The sequence below is a fragment of the Eulemur rufifrons genome, chromosome 1, assembly GCF_041146395.1.
Source record: "Eulemur rufifrons isolate Redbay chromosome 1, OSU_ERuf_1, whole genome shotgun sequence".
Lineage (NCBI taxonomy): Eukaryota > Metazoa > Chordata > Mammalia > Primates > Lemuridae > Eulemur > Eulemur rufifrons.
In genome coordinates, this window is record NC_090983.1 from 1,586,496 (window position 1) to 1,612,185 (window position 25,690).

General features: G+C 52.9%; 1 protein-coding gene across 1 annotated transcript in view; it reads left to right on the forward strand.

The window, feature by feature from the left end:
* Positions 1 to 23,487, forward strand: part of NDUFA10 (NADH:ubiquinone oxidoreductase subunit A10) — a 45,368-nt gene extending 21,881 nt beyond the window's left edge. The window contains exons 9-10 of the mRNA XM_069465496.1: positions 2,696 to 2,804; positions 23,068 to 23,487. Of these exons, the coding sequence (XP_069321597.1) occupies positions 2,696 to 2,804; positions 23,068 to 23,136 (178 nt within the window). The 3' untranslated portion in view covers positions 23,137 to 23,487. The remainder of the gene's footprint in view (positions 1 to 2,695; positions 2,805 to 23,067) is intronic.
* The last annotated feature ends 2,203 nt before the right edge of the window (positions 23,488 to 25,690 follow it).

Genomic DNA, 25,690 nt, shown 5'->3' on the forward strand with positions numbered 1-25,690 from the left:
GTGTGTAATTATGTTGTGTGTGTGTGGACGCTCACACTGAGAGGCAGTAATTGCAGCTCTCCGTCCCGACAGTGTTTTGTGTTCCCAGCCACGGTGGTCCCTTGCTGAGGTGCCTGCTCGTTTGGCGTCAGTCCTGCCGCCAGGCCCCCGACCCCACCTTGCCTGCCTGCTCAGCGCCTGGGGCTTCACGCATCCTCTTGCTTCGTTACTGAGACTTTTCGTGTAGCTCCTGGAGAACATCTTTTTAACATGAAATTTTAGTGCTACAGACATGTGCTCCAGCCTGTGAGTTTGGTGTAAGTATAGTGTTGCAAACAGAACTTTGAAGTTCTGGAGAAATTGAAAAATAGGCTTTGGAGGGGTTTCAGGAGAAAGTATAGATATTTTGTTAATTGGGAAACAGTTCTGAGTCATAAAACATAATTTACCATTTTATTTTTTTTTTGTTTTCCTGCCTCTTTTGTTTTAAAACATGTGGCAGAGTACCTCATACTGTAAGCCCATGCTCTAGAACATTTTATCTTATTTGGACACGTTAGCTTGTGATATGAAGAGGATATATTATTCTCAGTCAGTTTTGATTTCTTCTTAATTAAACTAAGTGCTCTGTGAACAGAGTGTTTTGTTTCTCTGCGTTTTGCTTCCTGAGTCATAAAAGGCTTCCTGGTGTCTTTGTTCCTTGTTTATCTTCAGTCTCCACAGTTCATGAGAGGTTAAGGTTTGGGGGTTTACTGGCTCTTAATAGTCATCATTTAAGCTCATCGTAATAAGTTGAAAGAGCAGTTTAACCAACTTTAAATAAGTCGTAGAATAGTTGCAGCAGATTATCTTTCCAATCTTCAGAAATAGTTCAGGGAGCCTGCGTGGAGGTTTTCCGGGTTCCGCGTCATTCTGACCGATGGCGCATAGGTGGCGCTGTTGCTCTCTGGTCCGCACATGCTCCAGCCCATTGATTTCTTTCACATTTTCCAGCATTTTCTTAGGTTTTCCGAACTGTAGAGAAAACCACATCACCCCTTCTACCCTGATATTTGTTAACACTTAAAATATGAACTTCATTTTTAGTTGAAATTTTTATTGTGAGATAACTTCACAAAATTACCTATATATAACCGAGAATACCTCTGTTTGTGTTAACAAGAAGACACGCACTCATACGTTACTGGCACAGGCACAGGCGTTTTGGGAAGACGCATGAGGAAGGCTGACAGCGTTCCCACTCTGGAAAGGGGAGCCGTGCGCAAGCCTGGAACAGTGATGTCAGCGATGTGCTTCCGTGCTGTGAAGTTTAATGGCACCCACGTTGCATTTCTGGCAACAGCCAGACAGTGCAGCTGTACAAAATGCAACGACTTTTTACCCTTTTCAAACTTCTGATTTGCTTGCTTGAATTTTTTTTTAAATATTTGAATATTTTCAGGCAGGTAAAACCGACTTAATATTAAAACTAAGAAAACAATCTTATCTTTGCGTATGGACATGACAGCCATTTGCCTAACCATGTGGAAACTCAATTAGCCTGGCAGCGGTTTCTTGGAATAGTGTTTGGGTCATTGGATTGTTAACCGTGTGTGAGTGACGTGGATTTTAGCAGGAAACTCGTGGCATGCTTTGCCTTCGTCCACTCTGTCACCTGTCGCGGGTCCTCAGGTCTCCGTGGTTCCCCAGGGAAGCGCAATCCGTGGACCCCGTGAGCCTTGGGTTCCAGCTGGGTGGTTCTGTTTGTGGCAGAGTCTGTGCAGGTGCCGTGGGGAGCAGCCTTGGGTTGCGTGGTAGGCCTGGACTCTCGCAGAGTCTGGCTGAGAGCCAGGCGCAGTCACGGGGTTTCCACTGGAGCCGTTACAAACAAGAAACATCTCCTGCTCTTATAACTCACTAAGGGGAAAGTGGCCATTGAAAATAATTATTTTCTTTGGTTTGAGCCCTTAAGAAAGGAGGCTTTATTTTAATGTTTTTTTCCTAAAACCTCAGATAATGCTTTTCATCTTTAAGTATAATGGTTATATTCTGACTAAATTTAATTTAAGATATAATAAGCAGATTGTAACAAAGTATAAATATTTTAGCATTCAGCAAAAGAAGTGGTGAAAGGAGAGTGTCCTGTGATCTGTATTTGTGGGTGCCGGGGCCATGGAGAGGCAGACAGCGGGCTTGGGGTGGCCTAGGGGACCGTGCAGGGGCCTCTGTCAGCGCCGCTCCTCAGGCAGCCTCAGCGTTTGGAACAGAGCGGCAGGGCACTGGCCTGCACCCCGAGGGACTTCAGTACTCGCTGCTCGGTCCCTTCGGACTCGTTACCCTTGCAGATGTTCAGGGGCGTCCTGTGTGCCTGGCACTCTGATGCAGCTGTTTGCGGTAGCTCCTCATTCCTGCCCTGCCTGTGTTTAAAGCACACTTTGACAGCTTTCTTGTGTTCCCAGAACTGTATTCATTCCCAAAGCGTTGTCACCTGTAGGCAAGGAGACTTTTAACACACTCTACCTCGGATGCGGAAAGAAATTTCAAAAAAGCAGCTCCAAATAGACCCAATGGCCTTTGGGATGAAGGTTCTGCTTCGGAGATGACTGCTCGGCAGTAAACAGCGTTTATTTGAATGTGTGAATTTTTTATTTAGATTTTTTAGAAAAGCAGACTTAAGTTTATTTTATTATGTTTATTTTGATGGTTTGGTGTGATCCATATTTGTCTTATTTTTTAGGGTTCAGAACAAGCTGGACGTGCTGAATTACACAGCCTTCCCTGTCTATCTCCCGGAAATCACAATTGGCGCTCACCAGAGTAGACGTGTCTTCGATAAATTCCGAGAGGTAAGACCCGGGCGCGCGGGAGGCTGGCCAGCGGGCGGGCTGTGGCAGCCGGTCGGTGGTTTCTGCTCCGAAGGGGCTGGGGTTGCTGTGTGTGTTCGTTCTAGCGAAGGAATTCCTTTCTCCTTGAAACACCCTCCTTGCCCCTGTTTCTGTACGTAGAGCTGGGGGTGTCTGTCCCCGCGGTGTTCCCCGGCAGGCCTGTTACCATTTGTTGGCAACAAATTCTCGTCCTTATTTAAAATGGTCTTTTTTTGATCTTCATTTTAACTGTTTTTTATTTTGGGATATTTCAAACTTTAGAAAATGACAAGAATAGAAAGATAATGAACCAAGACTGAGAACGTGTTGCTGTTGTAACCAAAATCCACCCTTATTCAGATGTCCTTAGTTTTTCCCTCATGTCCTTTTTTTGTTCCAAGACCCCGTCTAGAATACCGTGTGACATCGCGTCACCGTGTCTCCTGAGCACCTCTGAGCTGTGGCATTGATAGGTTAGGGTGCAGCATCGAGCGTCCCCGCTGTCACGTGACCTGCCGCTGCTGACGCTGACCCCGACCCCCTGTCCCAGGCTGTGTTGGTCGGCTCTCTGCACCGGAAGGTCACTCTTCCCTGTTCCCAGAAAGTCACCGGGTTTACCGTAGGCTTCGTACTTGTCTGTGGAGTAAGAATTGGGTGACCATTTAGAGAAAATTTTCTAAAGAAAAATTAAGTTGCCTGACATGGAAAACTGGTAAGTTGAAATTAAACAGTAATTTCTCTTAATTCACAGAATTGCCTTTGTCCATTAGAGACACAGCAACAATGGTCAGCAGATTTCCTTCTAGAAATGGCGTTGTGGGGACGCAGAGCTGCATGGCAAAGGCCCTCTGTAGATTTCACAAGGTCTGGGGAGATTCTCTCCAAAGCCCCCACCCAGGCTGCAGGGGCTGTTTCTGGACACGCGTCTGTGGGCACGGGGGGGCCCGTCCCCCGTCCTCCCGCGTCTGTGGGCACAGGGGGACCCGTCCCCCGTCCTCCCGAGCTGTGCTCAGGGCCCCGCGGGTGGGGCTGCCTTCTGGCCTCAGCGGCCCCGTCACAGCCCTGAGCAGGGAGTGGGTACCACAGGCCTGGCTTCGAGCTTCACGTCACTGCTTCTCCTCAGGCACACGTTCCCCAAGAGCAGGAGAAAAATGTAAAACCCTAACTGTAAAACCTAGTTTTACCACTTTCTTCTTTTTTTCTTTCTTTCTTTTTATTTTTTTTTTTTTTATTATTATTTTTAGTAGAGATAGGGGTCTCGCTCTTGCTCAGGCTGGTCTCGAACTCCTGAGCTCAAGCGATCCTCCCGCCTCGGCCTCCCAGAGTGCTGGGATTACAGGTGTGAGCCACCGCGCCCGGCCCCCACTTTCTTCTTTTGGAAGCAAATACTAATGGTGTGGTATGAAGGCAGATTTTCATGAAAATGTAGTTAGTCCGTGATCATTTAAGACTGCGTTCTTTCCTTCTCATTCCTGCTGAGCTCCGCTGGGGACAGTGGGCCCGACTCAGAAAGGTGGGAAACGTGTTGAGGGGACCAGCACAGGGTCTGTCTCCCCAGAAGAGACTGCACGGGGGCGGGGAGGCCTCGCTCCCTAAACACCTGCTGCTCCCTGAGGCCTCGGGGAAATCGGGCTGTTGGAGTGGTGTCTGGTTGGGTCAGAGTTTGAGGTTCTGAGGTTTAGTAAGAAGTACCGTGAAGTTTGAATTGCCATCAAATTAAATACTGTTTTCTAGGGTTACGTGTTACAGAAAGAAATAGTGAATAAAGATCTGACAGAAATCAAGCTTTTTTGAAAGGGTTTGTCTTGTGTACATTGCACAAGGTGAGTGGCTAGAGAAAATGAAACCAGCCTTTGTCAGAGGTGAGGGCGAGGAAGCCCACCCGGCAGGGCGCAGGGAGCCCACCCGGCAGGGCGCAGGGCGCAGGGAGCCCACTCGCCAGGGAGCAGGGGGCCTTACCCGCCAGGGCACAGGGAGCCCACCCGGCAGGGCGCAGGGACCCCACCCACCAGGGTACAGGGAGCAGGGACCCCACCTGGCAGGGCGCAGGGGGCCCACCCGGCAGGGCATAGGGATCAGGGGGCCCACCTGCCAGGGTGCAGGGAGCAGGGAGCCCACCCAGCAGGGCGCAGGGGGTCCATCCGGCAAGGCATAGGGAGCAGGGGGCCCACCTGCCAGGGTGCAGGGAGCAGGGACCCCACCTGCCAGGGTGCAGGGAACAGGGAGCCCACCCGGCAGGGCGCAGGGGGCGCGTCGTGTCGCAGGCGCAGAGACGAGGGCCCCAGCTGGTGTGGGACCGGCAGGCGCGCCATCAGGCGTAGGAAATGGGGGGGACCTTCTGATTGGTCCCCAGGTGCGAATGGCAGGTCGCTGGTTTGCTGCACGGGGAGCAGGCGCTGTTTGGGGACAGACATTTCAGAAGAGAAGGGATTTTTCATAATGGGGCAGGGAATGTTTTACGGCCACTTATTTTCTGGAACAGAGGAGGCCGTGGGGCGATCCTTCACGGCAGTGGTCCTTAGAAGCCGATACCCGGTAGGCAGTTTCTCACTTCCTAGATTTTTTTTTAAAACATGTTGAAAATATGTGTTTTAGCCAGTTTCCACCAACAACTTGAGAAGTTTATATAATCCCAAATAATGTTACAAAGGTAAAAAAATGGCTGAAAACATGCCTCATAATTTCATGGGAAACTCGAGGTGCGCGGGTGCCGTGCCCACGCAGACACGCAGAGGCGGGCGGCGGTCCGCGTGTCCCAGGCGTGGTTGTGTCCTCGCGCAGTGTGCATGTTACGTGGCCGCTGCTGAGCTTGTCTGTGTGTGTGGTTGGAAGCTGTTAGGCAGCACTTCGGATTCTTGGAAAAGGGAGTCGTGCTTTGACTTTGTTTTAATTAAGTATTTTAGTTTCCTTTTCTCTTTTAAGATTTTCCTGATATTTCTGTCTTTGGTGTTTTGTAGTTTAGCAAGATGGGTCTGGATTTGAGCTGCTGTTTATTTATGCCGGTGCCTTCTGATTCTTGCCGATAGGGTCTTCCTCCTTGCTTATGTTGGATTTACCCTGCTTCTCTCTTTAAACACGTTAAACAGTTACTTTCTTCCTGTAGCCAGCAGTGTCTGTCGGTTTTGCCATCGTTTCTTGCTCTTACTGGGGCGGCTCGTCTCCCTCGCTGCCTTGGGAGACTTTGGGTGCTGTGCTCCTGTCTCGGGCTCATCCCGGGCGCCTGGTGAGAGCGAGCCCCTCCTGGGGCAGATTCCACGGGAAACACTGATGCCCGTTGACAAACACTACTTCTGTGTAGCACGTCCAGGCATTGTGTTTAACTGGGCATCGCGCTGTTTGCTGACTGACAGCCCCACTGGAAGGACCGTTTGCCGCTGCGAGGCCCTCGGATTCCTGAGGAGCAGGGATTTATGGCGCCTTTGTTGCGTGTGGTGTTCCAGGCCCTGGTGTGAGTTTGAGTCCCCCAGTCCCGTGGGGACAGGCTCTGGTCATGAGTTTGCAGCGGAGACTCTTCTGTCCTCCCTTCACCGAGGGCGTGGCCCTCTCAGGGACTCCAGGCTTTGTCTTCTGGCTCCCAGGCAGCTCTTAGACTGTCCCAGGGCAGCTGTGGCTTCAGCCAGCCACTCTGGTTTTCAGCGCACTCTCCATTTTTAGCCCCTTGTGATTTCTCCCGAGCTCAGCAGTGTGTTTGAAAGCATTTCTAGAGATTCTGTATCAAGAGGCTTTTCAGGATATCAGCGCTGCCGTGGTGCTGGAAACGGAAGGCTCCTCTGTTTCTCTTTATAATCTGAAAGCCTATTTTGGTGCTGGTTCTTCCCGCATCCTTTCTGCAGAGGATCCGTCCGAATTAGAAATTCTCGGTGTCATGTGCTCCGTAGGTGTTTGCCCAGTGAACAGTCCCCTGGGATGGAGAATTGTCACATCCCCGACCCGCAGGGCACAGACGGGAAACCTGCTGATGAAAGAATTTTTGCCTTTTATTATAATCAGAGAGTTCTGTCTAGAAGATACAGTCAGGCGTCTCAGGAGCTCTGAGATGCTGGGAGTGACAGCCGCTAAGACGCGCTGCTAAGCGTGACATGACAGACAGCCCCAACCCCAGGACTTCCTCATCTCGGTACTTTACCGCGAGTTTATCCCCGGGCAGGTGTGTGCTGTGCCAGGCACTGCGGTAGCCTGGGCTGCCCCAGGGAGCGAAGCCAAGCCTGCCCGCAAGGAGCTTTCATCCTGGTGGGGGCAGATGGCAAACAAACAGGCAACGGGACGTCTGGGGCTGGGGCGCAACGGCTGGAGGGGCGGGAGCTGTCGTGGGGGCAGACCGTCAGGCACCGAGGCAGGGGGAGCAGCCTCCCCTCGGGCCAGGGGGCAGGTGCACCGGTTCTGAGTAAGGTGGGGCAGCTGGGCATGTTGTCCTGGGACCGCGGAGAGCCTGACGTGGCGAGCGTGGCCAGCGTGACCAGCGTGGCCAGGTACCACGGGGCAGGTGCAGGTGGGGCTGGAGGTGAGCTGAGAGCTGGTGGAGGCCGTGGCATCTGCCGTGCCTTGAGAGCAGTGTGGTCTCAGTCACGAGTTAAGAGGGTCCTGCTGCTTGTCAGGCTGAACGTCGACGGTGGGGGCAGAGGTGGGAGGTTGAGGAACGTCCCGCAGGTATTTCGCTAGTCTGGGTGAGAGGGGCTGGGGCTGGCCCCGAGGTGGTCGCCCTCCCTTTCCCAGGACCCCACTTACAGGGGCAGCCTTGCCCTCTCCTTGCACGGCCAGGACGGCTCTCGCTTCTCAGGTTTTCAAAGCTGCACAGAGCACTGTGGGAGGCTTCTGTGACACGAGGGCGTTGAGGGGACGGTTATGGGGGTGGGGAGGGGTGGGGGCGTGGGCTCCCCAGGGCCCCGGGATGTTCTGCATCCTCACCTGGTGGTGCGTGTGCAGGTGTTTGTTCCATTACTTCTCCTTCAGACTTGTGTGTGTGACGCCAGGCGAGAGCAGGTGGCGCGAGCGCGGACGGCGTGGGGAGATTCACCTGCGGTGTGGATCAGGCAGGTGGCGGTGGCCGGGCGATGTGGGGCCTCGGGGTTCTAGGATGGGACGTTGCTCTTCATAAATGGACCTCGGTGTAAATAAAGGCTTTAATTTGGGAGCCCCAGGCGTACTTATTCATGAATATCTTCTGGTGGTCCTCAGGTTTAACTTGATTTACTGTTGTGTAGAATGATCCCAGAAGGTTGCTCCGGAGAGACTTCCGAGGAGTGGTGATGCAGGGAAGCCTGTGCAGCCCGGTCTGAGCGTATTTATGAAATCTGTTTGCAGTTTGCACATTGAAACGAAGCCGTTATTCTGACTTTCATATTAACAGAGAGTTCGATATCATTTAACTTATGCTTTTCATTAGATCTCAAATTCTTTTATATTAGAAGAAACTCATTTTTTAGGTTTTTTTAAAAGCATAAAAACCAGTGGGAAGACAGAATTCTTCCCCAACAGATCTACAGGTGGCTCGCCCACACCTATTTCCACAGACTTTATTTTAGCAACTCACCTTTACCAAATTGTTCCGAAGCACATCAACCTAGTTTTAATAGAACAGCAGATCTTCCTTTCAGACTCAGACTCAGTCAGTTTCATAGGCTTTAATTAAATTCTACAGTTACAAGAACACGTGCAACGGGTGTGGCTGTCGGGAGCGACCATGGACTCATCCTGCTGGGGCCCGTGCGCGTGTTAGGGTCAGGGTGGGCGTGGGCCTGCTGCGAGTGGTCAGGCGGGGGTCTCGGGGAGCGTTCTGCCAGCAGGAGGGCTGGTGAAGAGCCCCGGCCCGCTGAGCACCGCGAGTCAGGCCAGGCTACATGGCCCGAGAGCCAGCAGAGGGGCCTCAGCACCCGGCCCAGACGCAGCAGGAAGGTTGGGGTGGTGAGGGCGGAGTGTCCTCAGGACACTGCCTGGGTGGCAGGCGGTAGGTCACCCTGGAGAGGGCAGGATCAGGAGGGTGGTGGGAACTGGTTGTCCCATGGCTTGCTGTGTTGCTTTGGTTTTAAAGGCTGAGGCATCCTCTGTGTTTACAGGCAACGGGGTAAGTGCTGCTGGCGACGGAGAGACGGTGCCAGGAGGGAGCGGGGCTCCCAGGGGCCACTCTGACCCCGCCAGGCAGGCCTGGCCACCTCTGGGGGGGCAGGGAAGCCCCCAGGACCCGTGGCCAGGGCAGATCACTGCTCCTTTCTTGAGACCTCAGACCTAGGCCTTGGGGGTGGGTGAGGGCTGTCTTCTCCCCCGGAGAGACACTCCTCGAGAGACCGGCCACGCGTGAAGTGGCGACGTGGAAGCTGCCTCTGGCGTGCCGTGCGGGGCAAGCGAGCTGACGCACGCTGATCGCTCAGCCCCGCGCCCGGCGACCACTCGGGCTGCTGCTGTTGCGGCAGCTCCTTCCTGAATTAAAGTCCACTGGTGCGCGTCCCAGGGCTGGTGTCAGACAGCAGATCACAGCTATTCGACTTCTCGCGTTTACTTTCGTAGCGGGAGGAAGCACTTTGTGTGCTGACACTGAGCATGGCTGGATGTTCCAGGGCAGGAGCCGTGAGTCTCTGGGGAGCAGGCGTCTTGCACATGCCTCGACTGGCTGTTGAAGGGACACAGTCTTACAGCTCAGGTTTACATGCAGAGGTTCTTGTCCCCATGAGTCCTCTCACCTGTGCAGGGAGCAGCCCGGCTGCCTGTTCTGTGTACGTGGGAAGCCTGTTCTTTCCCGTCAGCTGCACCCGTGAATGGGGCCTCCAGGGTCAGTGCCAGCTTGCAGAAGCAGTGGCAGCGTGTGCTGTAGGGGTGACCCTGATGGGGCCCCCTGAACCCCACGTTCCTTTGCCTGTGTGCACCTGCCGATGGGTGGCGGCCTTGAGCTGCAGCGGGAGGATGGCAGTGGGGTCCAGTTGGGGTCCACTGCTTTTAGGGGGAAGCCCCAGCCGCCCACTCCGGACTCCTGCCTCTCCTGGCTTCTTCTAGCTGGAGCCTCACTTCCAGTCGAGCTTAGGGAGACCCCGGGCTGAAGTTCCTGCCTCCCCCCCCCCCCAAAGTCGAGGTGGAGTCAGGGGAGCCAAGCCCTGTGTCTGGAGAGGGTCCCATCAACTCCTTTTGCTGCTGCTTGGAGTTTTGTAATTTTTGCTTTTGGCCTTGCATTAGTATAATTATAAGAGTATGCCACTCCTATTTGGGACACAGTAGTCTATAAACCAGTCATGCCTCTGGAAGTTGCCGTTATCCTGGGACAGGGGTGGGGAACCTTTTCATGTCGGAAGGCCACATTCAAGAATCTTCAATTAGATCTACTTAAAAATGTGCATTATTTTGTAAAAATCTACTATATACTTAAAAATTTCAAAAATAAAAACTATTTGTTAATTTTAAAGTTAACTAACCTTTTAATGACTTTGTTGTGTGTACTTTTTTAGAAAGCATTTGAATATTTGGTTGCAGCTTGGAGGTCCACAGTTTCAGTTGATCCTCTAGATGGGTATCAGTCACTTGTGACCTTAAGGGCATCTTGATTTGGGTTGGGTAGGAAAATGTAGATTCGCAGCAATAGGTGGTTGAAAAGCAAGAAAGCATTTTTCGGGCATGTTGCTGAAGGCGTGAGTATTTTACCGCATTTTTCCATATTTCAATTGGATCTTTCTTAGCATCAAACAATGACTTTAAAATGTCATCTCCTGAGAGCTCAATCAGTTCCATCTCTAGTTCTTTAGGTGCCTTGGTGATTTCAACTAGCTGAGGCTGAAATGCTAATATGAGTGATGTGATGATTCTCAAAGTCAGTGAGCCTTTCACTGTGTTCTCCAGTTAATGGGTCTGTAACAGCGGCGTAGTCTTCACATGGTTTGCATACATCATCCTGCTCCTCAGTGACCTTTGCTAACTGGGAAAAATGTTCATCCGAAATTTCCTTTTGAAGAAGAAATATTTTGAAAAAAGATAGCTTTTTTCAAAATGCTTTGATCTTTTGCCCTATTATAGACTTAGTTTTACCTTGCAAAGAAATATTCAAGTTACTTTGATTTGACATGATATCACACAGAAATGCTGCATTACTACAGAAATCTTCTTTCAATAATTCATATTGTTGATTCTGTTCTTCAGAGAATGTAACTGTCTTTTCTTGCAGAGATAAAATTTTCGCTGACACCTGTCCCTGCGATAGCCAGTGCCCTTCAGAGTGACACGGCAAGTCCCAAATCCACGCTGCGTGCCTCCCTGTTCACCTTTAGCACGTTACCAAACTGACGATGCCACTGACTATGCGGTGGGACTATAGTAGCAATACTTACAACTTGTCACAAAGTGTCACTTAAAATAGTACCTTTAGCGCTGAGATTTTGCTGATACAAGATACAATGAAAAGAAATGAGAGCATCAGAATCTGTTACTTTCTTTTTTTTTTTTTTTTTTTTTTTTTTTGAGACAGAGTCTTGCTTTGTTGCCGTGGCTAGAGTGAGTGCCGTGGCATCAGTCTAGCTCACAGCAACCTCAAACTCCTGGGCTTAAGCGATCCTACTGCCTCAGCCTCCCGAGTAGCTGGGACTACAGGCATGCGCCACCATGCCCAGCTAATTTTTTCTATATATATTTTAGTTGTCCATATAGTTTCTTTCTATTTTTAGTAGAGACGGGGTCTCGCTCTTGCTCAGGCTGGTCTCGAACTCCTGACCTTGAGCGATCCACCCGCCTCGGCCTCCCAGAGTGCTAGGATTACAGGCGTGAGCCACCGCGCCCGGCCTGGAATCTGTTACTTTCTTTATCTGTGCGATAAACCCTTCATGTTTTCTAGTCATGGAATATCCACCGTCTGTACAATCACCCACTACGTTACCAAATCAGTCCAACTTCACGACATTTATCATGAAAGTTGTTGACGATATCTATTCCCCGTGTTCTGTTTGCAAGAGTGCCCAAAGCAAGTAACTCTTTGTAGCAAAGAGAATCTTCTGCTATGACCCAAATGAAGTGTAAAACCTGTACCGAGTCAGTAGTATCAGTTGATTCACTCAAAGCAATGGAATAATATATATTTTCCTTTTGAAGTATTATATGAAGTTGTTCTGTTAAGTTGAAGGCTAATTCATGCTGCTGATCAGTTATGGTTCTCCTTGAAAGAGACAGTTGTTTGTACTTTGAAACATTATCAGGGTCCAAGCATCCTACGACTTCGACAATGCATTCTTTCACAATTTCTACATCACTGAATTGGCTTCTCGTTTTTCCTGAGTATATGAGCTACTTTATAAGTTGCTTCAGTGGCATTATTTCCAGGTCTTATTGCTGCTTGAAAGAATTGTCTTTGCTTTTGCTTTTCATCTTTTAATTTCTTCGGTACCACCTTTTCTGCCTCTCTCTCTAATTTAAAATATTTGTGGTCCTTTTGAGTGTTATAATGCTCATGAGCATTGAATTTCTTTAATGTTGATACTGTACTATCACAAAGCAGGCAAATCATCTTAGCTTTAGCAGAAACAAGATAATATTGCAATTCCCAATCCTCATTAAAAAACCAGTTTTTTTCCTTCAAGATTCTCTTGGTCTTCTTTGACAGAATGGGCTGTTAAGCAGACAGAATTAAAAAATACTGTTGAGCTGTCAACTATTCACATATTCCACTTCAAACAGAAACACAGGGCACCGTTGTCAAAAGCTGATAACGAACTGGCCTACTGGACCCCCATAAACTCTCACCAGCCAGCCTCAGGTAGCAGGGGCGCCAGGGGGACCTTAGAACTAAATCACGAGCGTGGCAGCCGTCAGTTTAGCCCTCATGGCCACTAAGGTTCTAATTGTGCCGGTCAGTGTGGGAGGATTACTTCGTTGAAACTTATTTTGTTCTTTGGTATTTTAAATATGCTCATTTTAAAGATAAAAATATAAAAGATGAACAAAAATATATTAATAAAAATAAGAGGATTTGTTCTGTAAAATTTGGATTCAGTCAAAAGGCTGCAGGGTCCCCCCGTCCTGGGAGCTGATCTTACTGAGGGAATTGAGTGTTTTTCCTGGATCTTCTCCACGGGGCTACTCTCCGCTCTTACAGCTGTTAGTTTCTGGCTCTGCGTTGTGGAGTCATACGATACATCCTGTGGTGGCCCCTGCTTGTCACTCTGCAGTGCACTTACAAGGCCCTTCGTCCTGTAGGACGGAGCTCTGCCTTTGCTGTGTTTCATCAGGTGCCCGTTGACTGCACTCGGCGCCGGACACTGTGCCGAAGGTGGGGACACAGCCCACTCCTGTGCTCTGAAGACGCACGCCCGTGGGAGCGCAGACGCAAGCACACGGAGAGCGGGACGTGGTCGCGGAGGGGGTGGGGACTCTTGGGCGGAGGGACGCGCGGTGGTGGCTGGAGGGTCTGGACCATCCCCACTGGGCGAGAAAGGGTCTGGGGGCGGCTGGGGGAGGGGCAGCTCTGTGAGGGCTGCAGGGCGCTGGGGGCTGGCGGGGGCCTGGATCGGGTGTTGGGCAAAGGGGAGAGAGGTGGGGTCGGAGGGTGAGCGGGCTGAGGTCACGCGGGGCTTGAGCTCCACCCCAAACCACGTGGGTGCGGTGGGTGTGAGCTGAGCCTAGGAGTTCACACGTAACAGGTGGGCGCACGGCACGTTGCTACATAACTGAGTCCTGGGTTACGTCGTAAAGAAAGGGCGTACATTGGTGTCGATGGAATAATTAAGAAAGGTTCTCAGAGACGTTGGGATTTGAACCAGAGTGTAAGATTTATAGATTTTGATGCTCTATGGGCTTTATTTAGATTAATTCACTGACTACAGTAAACCCGTGAGGTAGATTTTCAAAGATAAAAAAACAAGAGTGAGTCTCAGAGAACTTAGCTCAGGGTCCCACACCAGGTAATGGAAGATGTAGGGTCCTGGCTGGGGAGGTGGTTTCTGCTGGGGGGAGGACCCGGCACCGCGGGGCTGGGTTCCTGGAGGCTTCGGGCGCTCCTTGTGAGCAGCTGTAAGGGACGTGTGGGCGCTGAGCTGGGGGTGCTGCAGATGAATCTGGTGGCCGCGGCCCGAGAGCTGGAGGCGAGGGGCTGGTGGCAGTGACGCCTGTTTGGAGGAGGGATTATGGGATGGGTGTTGGAGTGTCACGGGGTGGGCAGGACCTGAGGGGCAGTGGGAAGACTGGAGGCAGGGGCTGATGAGGGCGCTGCTCCTGCTGACGGTCACAGTGGTGGCAGTGCCAGCTAGCTTTGAGCACCTGCTGTGTACTGGGCACCCTGCTGTTGCCACGCGAAGGCACTGTTACTATTCCCGTTTGCAGATGAGCAGTCAGGCAGAGTGGTTGTTGGGGTCCCGCAGCTCCTCGAAGGGTGGGGCCCCCATCTGGGCAGGTGTGGCTGGGCTGGCTGCTTCCTGTCAGGGCTACCGAGTGCGGGCCCAGGTGAGCGGACACAGCGCGCGGACTGGAGACTGGGGTCCGAGCGGTATTTATCAACACACTTCACAGGGGCACGTGGACCTGGAGTGCGAGCGGAACTTGTTCACCCATTTGCCGCTGGCCACCCCTCCCCCTTCTGCGCCTGGAGTTGACCCTGTACGTGTTCCTGAAAATACTGGACGGGCGTGTGGCAGACTGCTGAGTTTTAAAAGTCATTTTAAACGTCATATCAGGTCACTTTTTATTTCCATTTTTTTTTTTTTTTTTTGAGACAGAGTCTCACTCTGTTGCCCGGGCTAGAGTGAGTGCCGTGGCTTCAGCCTAGCTCACAGCAACCTCAAACTCCTGGGCTTAAGCGATCCTACTGCCTCAGCCTCCCGAGTAGCTGGGACTACAAGCATGCGCCACCATGCCCGGCTAATTTTTTGTGTATATATATTTTAGTTGTCCATATAATTTCTATTTTTAGTAGAGACGGGGTCTCGCTTTTGCTCAGGCTGGTCTCGAACTCCTGACCTCGAGCGATCCACCCGCCTCGGCCTCCCAGAGTGCTAGGATTACAGGCGTGAGCCACCACGCCCGGCCTTTATTTCCATTTTTAAATTAAGAATATTATGGGGGCACAGATGTTTAGGTTCCATATAGACACGTTTTATTTGTATACAGTCCTTCCTTGGGTAGACAAACTGTGATTGGTTTCCACCTCCCCAGTGCAGTCTCTGCAGTTTGGAGGCTGCTGCCGAGACACTGTGCCCCCCATCCCTCTGATCCCGGCCAGACGGTTGCCAGGACGACAGAATCCTGTCTTCTCTCCTGCTATTTTTGTTTCTTTACTATCTCAAGTTGTTTTCATTTTCAGTATCAAGTTCTCCTTTACCATTTTTTAAAATAGAGGTGACGCTGTGTGCGCTTGCCTTTCTGAAATGCACTTTGACAAGGACAAACTCCCCTGAGAGGGAAGAAGAAAGGCCAGACTCGATTGGCGTAAATTTCCTCATGACATTCAGACCTTACTTAGGACTCAGTCTGACATCCAGTTATCGTGTTGAAACACAGACTCTGCATTCAGAAGCTACCTGAGTGATCACGTAATGTCAGACCTTCAGCGCGCCCCCCCAGCTGGGGGGAGAGGAGTGGGACTCGCCTGCTCTGTGCAGCTCCGGGAGGTCGATCCTGGGCCCCCAGCGCCGCTCTGTGTGTCCCAGTGACTTACGTTTCTCTGTGTGGAAAATTACCAACGTGTGTCACTCGGAGCAGGTGGTTGGCGTGAAGGTGGACTTTTCCCAGGCCACTGATTGCATACCATCGCTTGTCGCTGCGTGGCTTCTGCGTGTGTGCAGACATGACATGGCAAGATGGCGGCGTCTCACACGTGATGGGAAGCACCAGGAGCGCCCTGACTGTGCCGTGTTGATTACGTGTGGTAGAATTTTTAGCAAGTGCACTGGTAACATTTTCAGGTATTAACAAGTGCTTGAGTTCAGAGCTTTTCTGTTACTCACGGCTGATAAGAGTTGAGGGGGTTAAGACGGTTGAACTCCATGGTATTGTGATATTCATTCCAACAGCCAAATAAGGATATATTTATAATAGGCTGTAGTGTTTATGTGTTAAAAATAGAAGGCACTTATTTTCATAATAAAAAGATGGTTTTTGAAAATTGACTGTGATAACATAAGTAATTTTTTTGAAAATTGATGTCAATTTTGTTATACCTGACTTATGCTGTACAATAATGGAAATTTGGGAAATTGTGTATTAGAGAAGTGACTTTAATAATTTCTATAATGTTTTTTAAAATTAATGAAAAATTCTAAGCAGAGCTTGTTAGCATATATATCTAATGATGGAGAGCAGGAGTTGGAAATTGGAATCCCCAAATCACCTCAGAACTACTTAGTGGGTTCAAGCTCCTTAGAGCATCCAGAGAGAGCAGAGTCAGCTGTCCCTGACGTGACTCATTTCCTAGGTCCGTGGAGTCAGGGACACACAACAGACAGGCTTCATTCTGTCCTTTTTTTTTTTTTTTAATGTACCTATTTACTGTGCTGTCGTAGAGGATTTGGTGCTGGAGTGTGTGTGTGTGTGTGTCTCAGTCCTTCAGGAAAACACCTTCAACTAAGAAACCGTGAGCATCGTTGAATGTCCCTGAAGTGACCACTAGGATATTAAAATTCCCCAAGAACAGGCTTTGAGGTTCACATAAAAGGGCCTGCGGAAAGATTAGTCACCTTTGCCAGGTCAGAGTGGGTTGTGGACCACGGCGCACCTACGCAGGAGCTCTCGCAGCCCAAACCTGTACCGCGTGCAGCCTGACAGGTAAACAAGGCATTGGCGGAAACCGAAGAAACCTGTGTGACTGCAGGAAGACAGCTATTACTTTGTTTTCAAAGTTAGCACACTGAAAGTTACTGTTTAATTCACCCAGTGTTTACATGGCGTAGCGGGAAAAGGATTCCTGGACTTGATAACAGAAAGGTCTGGCACCAGTGTTAGCTGCCCCTTCCAGCCGAGTGACCTCGGGCAAGTCAAGCCTCTGAACAGCTCCCGTGTCAGGATCACACGCGTAACAGTAGCAAACAGACTTTGCAGACTGCCCGCTGCTAGCAGTGAGTACCTGGGCGACTGCACTGGGCGTCACTCTCAGGTGAGCACGGAAAGGAAGGTCACAGGATTCGGGGAGTTCCGAGAAGGATAAGCCCCCTCCGTTAGCCTGGGAGTGACTTCATGGAGTAGGGCGCTGTCTGGTGGCAGGGTTCCAGGAGGCGGAGATGGCTCGGAAACATTTCAGGGAAAGTAGCACCAAGTAGAGAACAGACGGGGCCCTGCCAGGAAAGCAGGTCAGCTGCTGTGTTCAAGAGGCGTCTGCTTAGAGAACTTGGGATCCGTCCGATAGGGCAGTGTGTGTTTGGCCTTCTCCCGGTGGCGTTCCCTGAGGATTGTTTGCTATCAAGTCAGTCACACTCACTAAAATAAATAAGGTCACACTCACTGAAGTTAAATAAACAAACATGTTCTCTCCTACTTAAATAAAGCAGCATTTTTGGAAGGAAGCGTCAGGAAAGGTTTGGCCAGGCTGCTGGGTGTCCCAGAGCCAGAGGTGCTGTCAGGAGAGCCCTGTGTCCACGGGACAGGCTGGCGCTGGACGCTCTGCTGCGCCCAGTCACCGGCAGTGCCCGTTACGTGGCGGGTGTGGCTGTGTGGCTGCGGCATGACCGTGGCATTGGGTCCCGAGGGTCCGCAGCGCACGGCCCCTGCAGCAGGAGCTCTGAGTAGAACATTTTTGTGGCCACCACACGCATCCCATGGAATTTTATTTCAGGATTCCTGTTTCTTAACTCTAGAAATTCTATTTGGTTCTTTCTGGTTTCCAGTTTTGTCCTAATTATTTTCATTTTGTATGTAATTCCTTGAGCATGTTGAGCATTTCGTAACGCCATCTCAGAGTCCTTGTTTCCTAATTCTTCATCCTCGTCATTTCTGAGTCTGCTCGATGTTTCTTTCCCTGGTTATGATGGCAAATGCAACTGTCTTTCACGTGTCTAGAAATGTTTCACTGGCTGCTACACGTTGTGAATTTTATGTTTTTGAGTGTTAGATCTGCTCTGTTCCTTCCAAGAATGTTACAGTCTTTCTCTGGCAGGCGGTTAAGCTACTTGGAAATCAGCACAAGGTCTTGAGGCTCAGTGTTTCAGCTTTTTGATGAGCCTGGAGTAGCCTGTCTTCAGGGAGGGTTTAGCCCAGTACTGAGGTGTGGCCCTCAGGGTCTCTGTTGAGTGCCCCGTGTGTGGCTGGTGGGAGCTCAGACAGCCCTAGGTGGGCTCTTGAATCAGTCTGCTTCTAGCACCCCTCGAGTGGTCCTTTCCCTAAAGTGGTCTTTGCCCGGACTCAGACTTGCACCCTGTGCACCCACAGGTCGGCATCAGCCAAAGACCAGATTTCAGGAGCTTTTTTTCTACCCACCCCCCAGCACTCTGGCCCCCAAATTCTAGCCACTTTGGCCTTCTCAGAGTCAGAGCAACCACCAGACTCAGTTTGTCCAATTTCTGAATGCGTCTGGCCCAAGGGTGCGTCCAGATCCTGTGACTTCTCCTGGAAGGCAGTTGCTGACCGGCACTTGGCGTGGCTCAGCCCGGTGGCTCTCACTAGGGAGGCCTGATGATGTGACCAAACGCCAGTGCCAAGCTGCAGTTCATGGTGCTGAAGTCCAGCGTGTAGCCGGGCAGGCGTTTCTCCATGGTGCTGGGGAAGCTCCAAGAAGCTCCAAGGTGCTTCTTCAGGAGCACCAGGCTGCAGCCTGCCCGTCAGCTCCGTGGAGGCCACCTCGGCCCTGTCTTGGTGCGTTGGTCCCTCTCTGCGCCCTCCGAGCTGCAGCCGTCTCTGCCGACCCAGGCCCTGCTGCGCCTGAAGCCTCTGGCCACTCGGGCCAGATAGGGCTTCTTCCTTCTGCTCTTCTTTACCTCCTGTCTTCTACGTGGGGCTCCTCTCACATTCCAGCTTGTTTTATGTGTTCTCTGTGTTTTATAAAGCTAGAGAGAATGGGACTGCCTTTCATTCACGTCTCTCAGAGCACTTAGGCCACGGTGTTTTGTGCGTGGAAGGAATAAGCTTCCAGGAGAACGAGTGACTCCCCCCGCCCCATGTATATGTGTGTATTTTTCCCCTTCAACTGCTGTCCACGCGGCTGGCTGTCGGGGCGTCGACGCAGAGCATCTCCAGGTTACACGCAAGAGAGAAGCACCTGGGAGAAGCTGGATGTGTGGCCTGAGCCCTCGTGGCCCGGATGCCAGCCTGGCTTGTAGCATTAGAGACGGGGACCTTTTCCTAATGTTGGAACTCTGGCAGCTTCACTGGAGCCCCACACGCCAGGTGGCCTCGCTCTGGGTACGGACGGTGACACACTTCGGCTGCCTCTGAAGCCCCGGTTGGGGCTGCGTGAGCTGCTCTGCTCCTTGCTGTCGCTCTGTCACCCGACACGGGACCTGGCACCTGCGAAATAGGTGAATTTACACCAAGTAGTGAAATTAGCTTCAGTGTCCTTGCTGGCTTTCCGTTAGGCCAGAGGTCAGCAGAGTGTTTTCTGTGAAGAGTCAGAGTAAACATTCCTGGCTCTGCGGGCCACACGGCCTCTGTCACAGCCACCCGACTCTGTCCCTGAAGTGCGAAAGCAGCCGCGGCGGGTGTGTGGGCAAACGGCGACCGCATGCCATCAGACCTGATTGCAGAAACGGCCAGCGGGCGGGTCTGACCCGCGGGCTGCATCTGCTGAGCGCAGCACGGGGCAGCGAGAGGCCGAGACCCGGCATAAATCCATAGAGCGAAGCGGGAGCCCCGCGTGGGCCCCACGGGTCTAAGCAGTGGCGCGGTGACCTGGACCAGCGTCTACTGCGTTATTGGACTAACTGGTCCTGGCGGCGGCCTCAGCATCTGTCGCTCTGGTCTTCATTGCTGCTCCTTGAGCAGTTCCAGTTCTAGAAATTTGTCTTAAGCACGTAAATCTGGAGGGGACACCTTGAAGTGTTGTTTGTTTACAACAGGGAACTGGAGGCAGAAGCAGCGTGGCTGGGTGGTGATGTGCGTGGCCGGGTGGCCATGTGCGTGGCCGGGTGGTGATGTGCGTGGCTGGGTGGCGATGTGCGTGGCCGGGTGGCCATGTGCATGGGTGGAATGGGTGTGTGCGTGGCTGAGCGCGCAGGAGCAGGCTCGGGGCAGGAGGACGCGGGCTCAGACTCAGCCCCCGGCACCCCTGCAGGGAGGCAGCCCTGGCGCAGGTGCCCTCCGTGTCTGTCCTTGCAGGGCTGCATGTCAGCAGGGCAGGGAGAGGTCCCCGCCAGGCTGTGCGTGCTGTTCGGGTGGAGAAGGTGTGCTGTTAGCTGTGCCAGGAGCAGGCGTTAAAAATGAGAAGACGTTCATTCTTCTGAAGGTCAGGAAGGCCATCGTGTCCATTGTTTAAAATGTGAGTGTATATTAAGCGTGGCCTTTTGACGCACAGATTTGCACACAGTTAAATATTTGAGGGAAATTGGGGATGATTTTGATCAGAGTGTCACATTCAGATACTGTGTCTTTCCAGATCTCCTGTATGTGAATCAAGATGTCCCAGCAAGAACAAGGTACAGCTTAGGTGTTTTTGCTGGAGAAGAAAATGCAGATCTAGACCCCAGACAGGCTGGGCTGCAGTGTGTACACACGCATGCACGCATACACATGCACGCACGCGCCCTCGCACCTCCTCCAGGAGGGCAGTGCCTCCCTCTCTGTGCGGCCCAGGGGGTGGGCTCGTTTCCAGCCTGGACCCTTGTGACTGGCAGGCTGAGGGCTGGGAAGTCGGTGCCTCGGCTGGGTCAGGCCAGGTTGCCGGCTGCTGGCCGCGGGCCTAGAGTTCCTTCCTGGCTCTGGGCCTTGCTGCAGACGGCCCCGATGGCTGCTGGGGGGTGAATGTGCACGTGACCTGGGGTGGAGGCAGCTCAACCACTGGCTCTGGAAGAGGACTGTGACTGTTTGGCTTTATAATTTACTGTTTTTTTCCCCTTACTTTAGTAAACCTGGTGTTTGATTTTTTAACGGAAAATGGAGAAACAGCCTCCTGGAAGGATTAAACTTACCAAAGTACCATGAATTGAGTGAGTCCAGAGTGCCGTGAATTCGGAGGTCTGGTCACTGGAGTCGTCCTCACGTTGTGTGTTCGGGAATTTCAAAGAATGAGCACTGAAGGGTTTCCGCTCCTCTGTCAGCTGCTCTTGGTTTTGTTCCGTGAGGGTTCGTGGTTTGCTGACCAGTGTGCGCGCAGCGGAAGCTCAGGCTTCCGACAAGGTTGGCATGAATGTCTTCTTGTTTGCAAAGCCTGCTCCTGGCATAGTGGACCGCACACCTTCTCACCTGGATGTCCACACGCACCGCCAGGCCCCGGGCAGCCCCGCGGGCAGAGAGGGGAGCGTGGCTCTCGGCGCTGAGTCTGAGGCCGGCGTCGCTTCTGGAGCAAGGCTGCCCCGAGACGGAAGGGGTGACAAGTGAGGGCTGGGTTTTGGTGGTAGAAGGTTTCTTTTAAATTAGGTAGAGACGTGAAACTGATGATGTAAAATAAGCAGATTTTGTGTTCTCTTTGGTGTGAGTTGCTCCAAATGAAAACCCTCCCTGTGGGTCTCCGTGGGCTTAAAAGCATTGAGAAGAGACCCCGGCGATCTGAAAACCCTCTGGTAACATCCAACAAAGGCCAACAAAACGCTGCCCAGGACGTCCAGACAGCAATTCTGTGAGGCAATTAGTGGACACTGCCCGGACTCAGCAGGCTCGACGTTTTGCTAATTGATAGTCTCTGCTCTGGTTTAAAGCTGGATTTGCAAAGGTGCAGACAGCCAGACGGTGCCAGTCTGGGCCTCTGCCCGTGGGTGCTGCTCTGAGCAGACCCGCGTGGCTCCTCTGCTGGGCTCGAACGTCGTGAGCCCGGGAGGGCTGGTCCAGGCGTGCCCGGAGGTGCCCGCTGGCCACTGTGGGCTTGTGGTGGTGAGATCGGAAACCTTTCAGCTCTTTTGCTGAGGTGTAAACTTTCCATTCTTTGGACATAACTCTGTGGTTGACCCTCCAGGTAAAAAGAAACTGTTTTCTGGTGGGACCACCTTTTACACGTGGTCCCAACTAAAGTGTAGTTTTCTTGCCGCGGCAGTTGCGGTAGCAGCTGTTCCGGATGCCTCGCAGCGGGGGAGGGAGCTGCAAGCACCTGGCGAGGTCGGCGCTCTCCGGCCCTCCCTCGGTGTCTTGTTCTCGGTGGGCAAAGCGGAACAGCCTGTGCGAGGGTCCTGTCGTGCTGTGACACTGCCACACGCCGAGTGGCTCAGAACAACACAGGTGTTTTGTCCTATAGTCCTAGGGCGTCAGAATCCTGAAGTCAAGGTGCTGGCAGGACTGGGTCCTTCTAGAGGCTGGAGGGAGAACCTGTTTCTTTTTTCTTCTAGCTCCCAGAGGTGCCCGTGTTCTGGGTGCAGCCCATGGTAGCGTCACCTCTCCCCTGATCCGTGGGACCCTGGTGATGGCGCTGGGCCCACTCAGTGACATGGATGACCTCCCTTGTGGGCTGCATCGCCTGGGCCCCCCACCCATGGGCTCTGGCTGCGTGGAGCTGGCAGGAGGCCCTGGCAGACCACGGGCGGGAGGAGAAGGAGGGGTGTGGGGCTCCCTGACTGCCGCCCTGCTCTGGGCCGGCCCCTCCTGCGGCCTCGGCTGTCTGGGTTCTAATGGCCGTTTCCTCTTGTAGCTCCTGCAGCTCCCTGCTGTGGCCGGGCCTGGTGGCTTCATCCTCCTTTGCTGGTTTTCCTTAGCCCGGCCCACACCGACTCCCAAGGCCCAAACTAAACTCACCGTGATCCTCCTGCGAGTGCTGTTTCCAGCCAGGACCCTGGCCACCACAGTGGCTTTTCCGTGGGCCATGTCACCAGTGGGGTTTTTAGAGTTACCTGCTGTTCCAGATCGGGGTGGCCAAAGCGTTTAAGAACGGCCTGCAGCTTCCTAGGCCCGAACCCCCAGGTGTCACAGGGTGCCCCCACCCCCAAGTGCCACCCCACTGCCCTCTGTCCTCCCTCCCGAGGCACCTGTCACCCTACTGACATTAATGGGAACACTCAGGTGGTTTGTTTTCACTGGCAGCTCCCAACCGTAGGATGGAAGCTTCTGGAAGTCGGGGCTGTGTTACGGTTTAACTGTCTGGTGGTGTCTGCACTCACAGCAGACCCGCTGCAGAGCAGGTGCTCCCTGGCATCGTTGAGTGGACGGCTGGAGTGCAGATGTCCGGTGGGTGGGCTGGGAGAACATTCCCTCATTTTCCGCAGTGTGCCAACGCTTTCCCTCCCCACAGCTGCCAGGCCGCAAGTACCAACCTGGGTACAACGCCGACGTCGGCGACAAGTGGATCTGGCTGAAGTGAACGGGCCGCCCTCCGCTCTGCTGCAGCACGGCGCCGAAGCAGCTCTGTCCGCGGACGCCATGGACTCCACGCAGCTTTAAAACCGGGGGTGGGGGGTGCGGGGAGGTAAGTAACCCCAAAATGGCACAGTAGAAGAAGGGGCCTAGCAGAGTGCAGTCTGCCCGGTGGTCTAGTTAGTGCAGTTGAAGAAACAACTTCCATTAAAAGGGTTTGGAACCTTCTAGATTTATTTTGGAATGACCCGTAATCATCAGTGGAGAAACAGTGGGTCTGCCGTGGAGGTTGGCGTCCCAGCACGGTCGCTGTGTGCGCGTTGTTCCTCCAGACAAGAAATAAAATCGTTGCTGTGGACCCTCTCCTCAGTCTGCGTCTGCACACGGGCACGGCACAGATGCACATGTGCGCACACGGCATACGTGTGCACACGCACGCCACACGCCGGTTCCCCACCGCGTGATTCCGTGTGGTTTGCTGTGGCTCAGACTCACAGTGCTCTTTGCTTTGGTAATCTGACCGCTACGTTAGAAAAAAGGAAGGTGAAGAAGAAATACCAGAAAGACGAAAAAAATTGTCACAGAGTCACAGAACAATGTGTGTGTTTTAAAAGAAACTTAGAAAAGGTTCACGTGGTGACCAGTCTCGGCTGGTTTCAGAACTCCTTCTCTGAAGGGAGATTTGAGCGTAGAATGTTGGTGGGATAAAATGCAAAAGCAAAACAATATATTCCTTTTTTACCCCCAAAAATCAAGTTGTCAGTCAAGAATGAGAAACGGGAAAGGAAAGCACATTTCTTTACCCGCCTCTGTGGGAGCTCGGGGGACCAGAGCAGGCAGCTGTGGCCGTGGCCGCGTCTTCACCGGGCGGGGCCGTCAGTCGTGTGTCCTGTGAACTGCGTTTTCTGCTGTAGAGCTGCGCTGCTCCCAGTGTGGTGGTTCCTGCCCACATGTGGCTGCTTAAATTTGAATTTATTAAAATTTAGTACACTTTAGAATTCAGTGCCTTGGTTGCACTGGCCGTGGTTCAAGCTCTCAGCAGCTTCGTGGGCAGTGGGTTCAGTTTTGGGCAGCGCAGAAGAGACCGTCTCCCCGTCACAGAGGGCTCTGTCAGGCCTCGCGGCTGCGGAGCCCACTCAGGAGAGATGCATGCTGCCCCTCCTCCCGTCTCCCTCCCGCCTCCCGTCTTCCCCCTCCCTCCCCCTCCCTCCCTCCTCCCCCATCCCTCCTTCCATCTCCCTCCCTCCCTCCCCCCTCCCTCCCTCCTTCCATCTCCCTCCCTCCCTCCTCCCTCCCTCCCTCCTCCCTCCCTCCCTCCTCCCCTCTCCCTCCTCCCTCCCTCCCTCCTCCCCTCTCCCTCCTCCCATCTGCCTCCCTCCTCCCCCTCCCTCCCTCCCTCCTCCCATCTGCCTCCCTCCTCCCCTCTCCCTCCCCCAGTCTCCCTCCCTCCTTCCATCTCCCTCCCTCCCTGCTCCCATCTCCCTCCCTCCCTCCTCCCGTCTGCCTCCCTCCTCCCCCTCCCTCCCTCCTCCCCTCTCCCTCCCTCCTCCCGTCTGCCTCCCTCCTCCCCCTCCCTCCTCCCCTCTCCCTCCCCCAGTCTCCCTCCCTCCTTCCATCTCCCTCCCTCCCTGCTCCCGTCTCCCTCCCTCCCTCCTCCCGTCTCCTTCCCTCCTTCCCCCTCCCTCCCTCCTCCCCCTCCCTCCTCCCCTCTCCTCCCTCCTCCCCCTCCCTCCCTCCTCCCCTCTCCTCCCTCCTCCCCCTCCCTCCCTCCTCCCCTCTCCCTCCCTCCTCCCATCTGCCTCCCTCCTCCCCCTCCCTCCTCCCCTCTCCCTCCCCCAGTCTCCCTCCCTCCTTCCATCTCCCTCCCTCCCTGCTCCCGTCTCCCTCCCTCCCTGCTCTCGTCTCCTTCCCTCCTTCCCCCTCCCTCCCTCTTCCCCCTCCTTCTCTCCTCCCGTCTCCTCCCTCCCTCCCTCCCTCCTCCCTCCCTCCCTCCTCCCTCCCTCCTTCCATCTCCCTCCCTCCCTGCTCCCGTCTCCCTCCCTCCCTGCTCCCGTCTCCCTCCCTCCTCCTGTCTGCCTCCCTCCTCCCCCTCCCTCCTCCCCTCTCCCTCCCCCAGTCTCCCTCCCTCCTCCCATCTCCCTTCCCCTCCCTCTTCCCATCTCCCTCCCTCCTCCCCTCTCCCTCCCTCCCCGTGTGCTGCCCTCTCTCCATCTTCTTTCCTTCTTTCCATCCATCCTTTGTTCCCTCCCTCCCTGCCTCCTTCCTTCTTTCCTTGTTCTAAGAATTGAAATTAAAGTTTCCCAGCAGTTTTTGAGTTGGAGTCCAGATTTAAGTGACTGAAGGTTTGCATTTCACAAGAAGCCCGTGGCTTTAGTCATTAAATGAAAGCACAGCTGGGCACTGGGCCAGTCCTGAAGTGTCTTTTGGTCTGAGCACCTCACAAACCCATTAAGGCGAGGAGGAAGGAAAAAGAAAAACATCTTTAATTACTTTGGATGTTCCTAATGCCTTTGGCCATAACGAGCTAGTTGTTTACTCAGGCCTTGACGGCGCTGGTGTGT